The sequence below is a fragment of the Corvus hawaiiensis genome, chromosome 28 (assembly GCF_020740725.1).
Source record: "Corvus hawaiiensis isolate bCorHaw1 chromosome 28, bCorHaw1.pri.cur, whole genome shotgun sequence".
Classification (NCBI taxonomy): domain Eukaryota; kingdom Metazoa; phylum Chordata; class Aves; order Passeriformes; family Corvidae; genus Corvus; species Corvus hawaiiensis.
In genome coordinates, this window is record NC_063240.1 from 4,549,325 (window position 1) to 4,558,758 (window position 9,434).

At 49.2% G+C, this 9,434-nt stretch overlaps 2 protein-coding genes across 2 annotated transcripts; one reads left to right on the plus strand and one right to left on the minus strand.

Moving 5' to 3' along the window:
- On the minus strand, positions 1-6,677 carry TMEM38A (transmembrane protein 38A). The gene is made up of 6 exons (XM_048287921.1): positions 6,419-6,677; positions 4,271-4,427; positions 3,133-3,317; positions 2,561-2,648; positions 2,337-2,454; positions 1-2,081 (listed from the first exon to the last, which is right to left on the minus strand). Exons 1-6 carry the CDS (start codon positions 6,540-6,542, stop codon positions 1,854-1,856), a joined length of 900 nt encoding a protein of 299 aa, XP_048143878.1. The 5' UTR covers positions 6,543-6,677; the 3' UTR covers positions 1-1,853.
- An 85-nt stretch (positions 6,678-6,762) lies between these two features.
- On the plus strand, positions 6,763-9,154 carry SMIM7 (small integral membrane protein 7). Its single transcript, XM_048288023.1, has 5 exons — positions 6,763-6,831; positions 7,184-7,225; positions 7,310-7,362; positions 7,972-8,062; positions 8,478-9,154. Exons 1-5 carry the CDS (start codon positions 6,806-6,808, stop codon positions 8,491-8,493), a joined length of 228 nt encoding a protein of 75 aa, XP_048143980.1. The 5' UTR covers positions 6,763-6,805; the 3' UTR covers positions 8,494-9,154.
- The last annotated feature ends 280 nt before the right edge of the window (positions 9,155-9,434 follow it).

Sequence of the window (9,434 nt, forward strand, 5' to 3'; positions counted from 1 at the left end):
TGCCACTGGACAATCAGTCACTTTACAATTTTTATTTGTTGACGGCTTCTATAAAACAAAGCTCCCCTTGGATCAGACATCTCATAAAACACTTATTTAGAGTCTCGTGCATGCTCGTGACACATCAGGTTCCAGTAGAGCAGCATCTGCAGGACCAGACAGTGGAATTCTGTCAGGCAGAATTCCTGTTTTCTACTGAAGGGGAGGGAAACTCATAAAATTAAGGCACTGTCAAACCCCAAGCCCACATATCATTTGACTTTTCCTACTGGCTTTCCTCTGCTTGTACACAAGGATGGTTTCTTATCTTTCATTAACCGTCAGTTGCAATTTTGAACAGGGACACACACACACACAAACCCCCACTTCTCTTAAATCCCGTTGCCATTCCCAGCTGGAAGGGAAACAGCAGCAAACCTCACAGCTAGGGATGGAAAATGCTGCTGAGGGAGCCCAGTGCTACCTCCCCAGGCCTGCCACTCTCACTGTGGTCATCCCAGCCCTTGGAAGATGCCATTTTTAGGAACAAAATCAGTTATAAGAACAGCTTTGAATTACTCTAAAAGCCAGTGTTCACTAAGCAGAACACGAATGAGCTGACAGACCCCTCCTGAGCCATGCAAGGCAGTTCACATTCTTCACTCGTTGGGCACAAGCTGCACTCACAGCCCAGCAGTTTGGCCCGAGGGGACCTACAGAAGGTAATCAGTATTTTCAGCTGATGTGCTTTTATCAGTCCTTTAAAGTAGTTTTTATCAGCTGGTGTAAAATGCACTGCTTCAGCCTTTCTATCTTAATTTAAGAATATAGGAAAGGTTGCTTCCTGAATCCAGGGAGCGTTCAGGCTGTCCTGTAGCACACCAGCATCACCGCAAGCCCAAACCAGCACATGGCTGTGGGCTCAGGGCCATCATTAGAAGTTCCAATTGCACTGTTAAAAAAAAGCCAGATTCAGGTCCATGACTTAGGTGCCCTGGCAATTATAAATAAATAGTAATAAATACTTACACTCACACACACTCTTCTTGTATCCCACAGGATTACACACAAACCAGAGCCATGCTTCTCTGCTGCTTCAATAGGATCAGGTTCGGGGTGGGACACACTCACTAACAACGTGCAGCAATGCCACACACAGTTTAGGATACTGACAGTGCCAACGCATGGCACTGGGAGCACTTCACAGCTTCAGAGCTCTTGCAAACACAGACTTGGTTAAGCAAATTACAATGTCCTGACCATTAGAATCAGAGGGAACCGAGGTGAGGGAAACGGGGTTTGGCTCGGCCAAAGGCCATGTCCTTATTGCATATAAAATGTCACATTACTTGGAGATATGGCAGGTGTGGGAGCTGGGAAAAGTCAGACCAGGCTCATACCAGGCCATTCAATTTCCTCGAGTATGAAACCTGATTTCCACGTTGATTGTGTCGTAACAGTTTGCTGTTTTGGCAGACTCCAGAAAGGTCAATGAAAACTCAAAGGACCTTAAAGAGTTGCAGGAGCACAAACCATTCCCCCCATTCATAAATAAACACAGTGAAAGATTTTACAACAATTGAAAATGCTGCATTGGATTTGCTGACACCTTGGGAACTGGCACCCACTTACCACCCTGGCACAAACCTACGAATCCCTGAAAATCTGATCAGAATTGAGAGGCAGAGACCAAGAAGCAAGCAGCAGCACAGAGAGCAAAAATGAAATTCAGGGACCCGGCTGGCAGTGTCCTGGCTTCCACCTCTCCTCTGGAGTCTGACAGAGGAGGACTGGAGCATAAAGGAGGTCACAGGTGGCTTTGAGACTCCGCTCTGGAAGAATTTTCTTGGCCTATTTTCTGTGCCGTTGCTTTTTTATTCAGCTTTTTTTGCCTTCCGTTTCCTTGTGCCTTCGTTCAGCTCCTCTTTGGACTTGGCAGCAGGAGGAGGAGGAGGAGGGTGGGAAACCTCGTGGGAGGCCCCGTGGTGGTCGTGGTGGTGGCTTGGGTGCCCACTGGAAACAGAGCCAAAGAGAACGGGGCAGACAAGGTTTTCCAGCGGAGCAAAAGGTGAGGCGTGAGAGTGAGTGGCCGTCATGAAAACCTGCCAGGCAACAGGGGACACTTAGAGATCACACACAGCAAGCAAATACTGACCAGTGGGCATTCTACTGACCCCAGAGAAAGTCCCTGCTGCTGCATGACTCGAGACACAAGGATCTGCTTCTATGATGGAGAATTCAGCCTTGAATTTCCCAAGCAGATCCTACAGCCAGTGAATTCTGTAGTGGCTCAGGAAGGCGAATATCCCCAATTCAGGTTCTGTAATTTGCTGGCAGCAAAGCTGCTGTAAACTTACCTTGCAAACTATCATGAACATGGTGAAAAAGAAGATGAGGTTGGCCTCAGAGATGGGGAGCCAGTGAGTCTGCTGCAGAGTGAAGAGGACTGTGCCGTACAGACTGGCCTTTGTAGGGCTGGAAGAGAAAGAAAGAGGTTTCCTGGAAGGTTTGCACCCAGCCTTGACTGGTTCTTTCCATTCTATTCTTGGTCTGACTGGGAATTTCCAGGCTGAGGACTTACAAGGACATATGAAGAATTTCATTTGTTTCTGGCTTCCAGACCCCACGCAGCAGCTGCTCAAAGTTTGACATCAAGGCCACACCAGAACCTGTGAGACAGAGAAACCTGTCAAAGAGCTGGAAGTGCCACAGCAGAGGGCTCTGGATCCTCAAGGGAGAAGAATAACACAGGGGGACAAAGGCTTCTCAACATTCTCCCCAAATTTAAAAGTTAGCCTAAACCAATAGAGCAGGGCAAACACTTTCTTGTCTTTCTACCAAGTGGTTCCTGATGCAGGGAAGGGACATTTGCCTCTTGCAGTTACTGATGCTCAAATGCTTGCTCTAAACACACTCTAAAGGAAAACTGACCGGCAGAACCCCCTGAAAAGACCCAGGTGAGGTCAGAGACCACGGGGGAAAGAATAAAGAACTCCTGACTCCAGATCTTGAACCACTCCACGAGGATGCACAAACACCTGTGTGCTGGGAACCTGAGCGACTCAGCCCACATCCCCTCCCTGCTGCTTCCCCTGAGCTGCCCCCAGACTGTCCCAGCCCTCCCTGTAGCCTCTGGAGCATCTCAGGTGTCACCTTTGACCCATCCCGTGGCCATCATCACGAACCACCCGTGGTGGTACAGGTGGTGGGCGTGGTGCACCCCGGCCGCGATCTTGCGCACTCGGACCACCTCCTTCATGGCCACGAAGATGAGCTTCACGGGCAGGAAGCTGACACACTTGTAGAAGAGGTTCATGGGACAGAAGAACATCAAGTACCTGCAAAAAGACCACAGATTTGTTCTGATTTGGGATATGCAGAGAGGGGTAGTGTGGCAGACTGAGTTATGGCAGGTGGGGGTGAAGGAGGAGAAAAATTTAAAACCAAAAAAAATTTCTTAATTTCATAGTTAATTCTAAAAGGAAACCAGCATGCAGCAAAGCTTCTCTATAACAACTCAGTGAGCCCTCAGTAACTCAGAGAGCCCTCACTACCAATACTCCATCTTGAATAAAAACCAATAATTTTAATTCAGAATTTTTTAGAAGTTTGTGTCTTGTACGGTCCAGAAGCATCAGTTCATATACAAGAAGAAGCTACATATACTGACATGACATTACAGACAGAGGACAGATTTCAAATGCTCTTTTTTCCAGAAGACTCCCATATTTTTCAACCCTGAAAGATGATCTTTCTCTTTATTTTCTCAAGTAGAGAAAAGTAGGTGGCTGAGGGATTTAGTCTGAGGCTTCTGTTTATGAAAATTTCATTCATAACGTTTCCCAACAGTGCTCATTCTGCCACACAAAAGTACCTACAACCCGTACACACCGAGGGACTTAAAGGTTAATTTGTGGACATTTCACCAACACAACGAATGAAGTGCCCTCAAATCTTCAGGATGTGCCACTCCTCACTCTGTGTGGGATCAGTGGGTGCTGCTGCTCCTGCGGTTTGGCCCTGGCTCAGCAGTGGCTGCTATGAATAGAAGTGCCCCAGCCCAGATAATCACAGCATTAGGCAACTGGTCAGGGAAACTGGGAACTAGAGCCAGGAATGCAAGAGCCTCACAGACTTCCTTACCCCACCTCTGCTCTCCCCAGTTAATCCCAGCGAGATCAGAGCTGGGTCACACAGGAAGAACATCTCCCTCCACGTCTCCCTCCTCACCGGAGCTCTGGGCACAGCCAGGGCGTCTCGTGCCACATCAGGAAGGGTGGAGGGGACTCACCACACTCCTGTGGCCAGGATGACACTGGAGTTGTGGCTGAAGTAGCCAATGGGTGCCTCCCCCAGCAGCAGATCAGCGAGGATGTAGCTCCCAAAGCAGTGGAGCATAGCACAGAGCCAGGAGGCAAAAGGACTCTTCCGGGACATCTCCACGGCTCCTGTGAAAAAATATTGGGAATCACGGAGTCACCAGTGTTGGAAGGGACCCTCAAGGCCATCGAGTCCAGCCTCAGTGAGAAGATGGATCTAGCAATTAAGCAGGAACTTCAAGACCCACTAAGAGAGAGGCTCGAGGCGCGTGTTCTCCCACAAAGTAACTCAAAGAAAAGTAAAACAAAACACAAAAGTGTGAAGCCCAAACAAGTACCAGCGATGGTCAATAAATGATCACAGCCTGTGGACCCCCAAAGGTTTCACGTGAACAGAGTCATTAGAAGTTTATGAACTGGCTGAGAGTTTCTCTCCTTTATTTGCTGCTACCAGAAAGAATATTTTTTTCCCTTGAAATCAATGTCTTTTTACAGTCTAAAAATAAAATGCATACTAGTACCATTCTCTCCACTGCTTAAACCTAGGTGCCCTCTAGAATTCATGAACAATCTGTTCATCTCTTTCATTCATAAGATAACCTGCAAAAATAGAACAGGAAATCTTTATTTGAGAGAAGAGGATTTGAGGGTTCTTCCCTACTCCTGTACTAGTCTGGAAATACTTTGTGGTCTCCTCCCACAACCTGCTATGGACTTTTTTTAAATTCCTGTAGCAATTTTCATCCACTTTTGTACTTTTCCAGGGAAACCTCCCGATAACATAAATTCTGTGAGGTTGTTTCATCAACTTAAATTGCTCCAGAATCCTTCGTGCGGCATTTCAGACACAAAACTCTGTTCAGTGAGCAGACAAAGAGAGAAAATGCTAAAAATGTTATGTCAACAGGATTACCTGGTCCACCTTAAACAGCAGTAAGTGGAATAACATGAGCCAAAGCTCTGAGTGCCCAGGGTCTTCCATCCTCGGGGACATTTGAACCAGCTGAAAACCCAGCGGCAGCGGGACAGCTGTAACAGCCGAGACATGAAACTGGTTCTATAGGAACCTGAGGTTTAGCTTGAGGCTTAAATTTAGTAACGCTTGTTTTTCCTTGGCTCCACGAAGCCATGCTGTCTCCAAGGAGGAAACAGGACGGTTCTGTCCTGACACTGATCCTCAGCCCAGGAGATGTGGGATGGGAGCACTGTAGGAATCTGGGGAAAAGTACACCCCAGCCTCATCCAGTCCCAAGTGGATTCCTGGGCTGGCATATATTTAAAAACTATTTTTGTGAGGGTTGCCTGTTAACTGTTCGGTTCAGGACTCCATGCTGGAAAGCAGCTGGGAGTGATCAGGCTTGGAAAACCCAGCACTTGTTTATAGGGAGTTTAACTGGAACAGCGTGTGGCTTGTACGGCTCCGAGGTGGCAAAACACCGGGTTTGAAAATCATTGCCGAGCTCGGGGTTGGTTTTCCCTTCAGTCACTGGGCAGTTACAGTGAAACTGCTCAAAGCAGAGCACGAGGGGTGCACACATTGTCAAAAACACAGAGGGAAAGTGGCGTTTGGAAAAGACTGAAGCACAGCCAGGCTGTGACAAGAAGAAGGTGAAAGCCAAGGCGCAGATCTATCGATCTGTGCAAGATAAGCCCAAGAGAACAAACAAGGCAAAGTCAGTTATGGTGCCTGAGAACAGCTCAGGGCATGGTCCAGAGGGTGGGAAAAACCAAGGTTTTACATCCAGCCCTTTTGTATTTAAATAGGAGGAAGGTACTGCCACAAAAATCTTCAAGCCAAGGGACCGGCCAGAAAGGCAACTCTCAGTCCTGGGGTGGCAGCCAAGTGACCGAACTCAAATACCTCAGTGCGGCCGGAATCCGGTCTTAAACAAAATCCAAGATTATTTTTCAAAATCAGAGTCACGGGTTCGTGGGTGGGGGGTTCTGCTTTACATTTAGACACAGGTGTCGGGGCTGTGGCATCGCCTGTGACAGGCGGCAGAGGACAGGGACGGGCAGCTGGCAGGACCTGTTGGTGCGGGGCAGTGCGGGCTCTGTGCCGGCACAGCGGTACCGCAGCCACCCCCGGACCCCCTCCCCGGGCCCAGGGCCGCACTCACCGGGCTCGTACTTGAGGTAGAGGACGGAGATGATGAAATAGGCGGTGTCGAACAGCGGGAACACGGGCAGCGCGGCGAAGGCGGCCGCCAGCTCCCCGAGGGGCAGCGCCTCCGCCAGATCCATCGCGGCGCCGGATCCCGGCTCTCAGCTCCCGGTTCTCGATTCCCGGCTCTCGACCCAGCTCCGCAGGCCCGTCCCGGCGCTGCGGGGGCTGCGGGAGCTGCGGCCGGCGCTGCCTGGGCCGGGCCCCTCGCTCCCCGCGGGTGTCCGGGCGCGGAGCCGCCGCCGCCGGTGCCGGAGCCGCCGCGGGGAGCGCAGGCGCCGCCGGCCCGGGCAGCGCCCGCCCCTTCCGCTTCCCCTCGGCCCCCGGAGCCGCCGCCGGAGCCATGATCGGGGACCTGCTGCTCTGCGGGTACCGGGGTCGGGAACCGGGAGCGGTTCGGTCGGGTTAGCCCGGCCCGGCCCGGCCCAGCCCAGCCCGGCCTGGCCTGGCCTGACCCGACCCTGTTCCCGTCCCCATTCTCGTCCCGTTCCCCCTCTCCATCCCCGTTCCCCCTCCCCGACCCGCTTCTCCGGCCCCACTCCCCTTCCCTGTCCCTCTTTTCCCGTCCTTGTCTCCTTCTTCCCTTCCCCCTTTCCTCGTCCCGTTTTCACCGTCCCCAACCCCCCTCCTCCGTACTCACTTCCCTTCCCCGACTCTCTTTCCCCGTCCCCAACTCCCATCCCCGTCTTCACTCCCCTCTCCTTCCCCGTCTCTCCCGCAGGACGCTGCTGGTGAACGCCGGTGCCGTGCTCAACTTCAGGCTGTAAGCGAACGGGGAGGGTGGGCGGGGGAACGGGGAGGGTTTTTTTGGGGTTCACCTGCCTGACACGGCTCCTCTGCCCCGCAGGAGGAGGAGGGACACGGAGGGATTCGGAGAGGAACCGAGGGAACCCACGACCGGTAACGGAGGGGACACGGGAGCCGGGCACAGCCCTGCCCTGGGCCGCCTGCACACGCACAGGAACGGGCTTTTCTGGAGGAAATCCTTGGCCAAACCACAGTTTTCCACCCCTTTTTGTTGGATGTGAATTGCTCTGGGGCTGGAATAACTGGTTTGTTAATTTGCAAGCTGAAATGAGAAGAAACACACACACAAAAAGCACATTTCTTTAATTATTTTTGACTGTAGGTACCTGTGCTATAGAGCTAACACTGCTCACTCCCTGATTGCCATTTCCGTGTGGATACACCTGTGGTGCTCCCTTGTAGCTCTGTTTGCTGGTTAAAAATCCCAGGAAGCCTTTGAACTACAACTGGTCTTCCCTTTTTTGCAGTGTAACCCCTTATTTATGATTTATTGGGTATTTTGCCACGTGTCCTTACAGAGTTGCACTGAACAGAGCATCCATAATTCACCTACAACCTCAAATTTCAGTCTGAACTCTTTTTCTCTTTTTCTTTTAAATATTTTTTTTCCTCTCAGAGCTGCTTGTGATTTTCAGGCAGCACTGAAGATATGGCTTGTCAGGTGTGTTTTTCATATCAAAGGCTTCTGCTCTTGATTTCTAGGTGACAATATCAGAGAGTTCTTGCTGAGTCTCAGGTATTTTCGAATCTTCATTGCCTTGTGGAATATCTTCATGATGTTCTGCATGATTGTGTAAGTTACCCTGTGCAGCGTCTCATCACTTGGTTATAGAAAGTCATATATTGGCATTTTTCTTGCACATGTATCTCTCTTCTCATCTCTTTCTCTCCCACTCGATTACTCCATAATTCTTTTGCACTTCACTTCTTTATTTCAATTTTTAAATATGGGTTGATCTCACTTTTTGTTTTGCTAATGTGGGCACCTGTAGTGCCTGAAAACCACCCGTGCCAGCACCTGAGTCATTCAGCCTCAGGCAGAGTGTTGCTTGTTGGGGGTTGCTTAAATCAAACATCACCTGGGTTTAAATTTGGGGATATTTTTCATTTTGGGGTGGGGTGGAAACCCACCAAGTTAGTCAGATGAAATCAGCCTTGCACTGGTGTGACTGTTTCTCATCTACATTTTTTCCTGTTGCATCCCCCAGGTTATTTGGATCTTGAAAGCCACCCATGAACACATTGGAAGAGAGTTTTGGCTGGGAACAAACTTTTCTAGAATTAAAGGATTCTGATGCTCTCCAACTGCAGCCCCAGGCTCGTGGGGAGCTGGGACATGCTCATCCCCTCCAGGTCCCTTCTGCTGGGGCTTTGAGTCACAACCTTCACACAAATTATCTCAGCTTCACTGAAAGAGAAACTTTGTTTTCTAAGCCCAGAGTGGGGAGCAAGGGAGAATTGGAGCTGCAGTCCCCACTTTAAACCTCTGCATTGCCAGTCCCAGCTCGGGCTGTGCCAACTCATGTCACCCCTGTCCAGCTCCCCTGCAAGTCACACTCCTTAGTTCTCAGTTTTGTGTAAAAGTTGGGCAGAGTGGTCTTGTAACTTCTCACTATTCCATTAATTTTGTTGAAGGAGTAGAAAAGGAATATTCAAGAAAAGAAAAAAAAAAAGTCATTCTCACCTTCTCCCTGTTTTTCCAGAAAAAAAAGCACTTTTAAAATTGATATTTCAAAGAGGTTTTTTTTTTTTTTCCCCTAAGCAATATGTAAGGGATTTTGAATGGGGGAAAATGGCAAAAATAATTCTCTAAGCCTATGTTAAGGGATCATTTTGGAATAATCTTGGATTTGGTTGAATAAAGTTGTTCTGTTTAATGGTAAAATGTGTATTTGATGCTGTGTTCATTCTGTTATGGGAGAAATTGATTCTGTATTGGTGTATTTTGGGAAATAGTAGCTAATCTTGTAATCTGTCTTGATTCTTGTGTTATTTACATTAAGTTGGCCTCTCTGACCACCAGCTTTTCCCCAGGATCATCACAAAGATAATTTAAGAGAGTGCAGTGCTGAGTATTCTTTAAATCAAACTGTAAACTATTAGTGGGGCTTCCACAGCTTCAGTTTCTTTGGCTGTTCAGGAGAAAGAGGCCTGAATTAAATGAT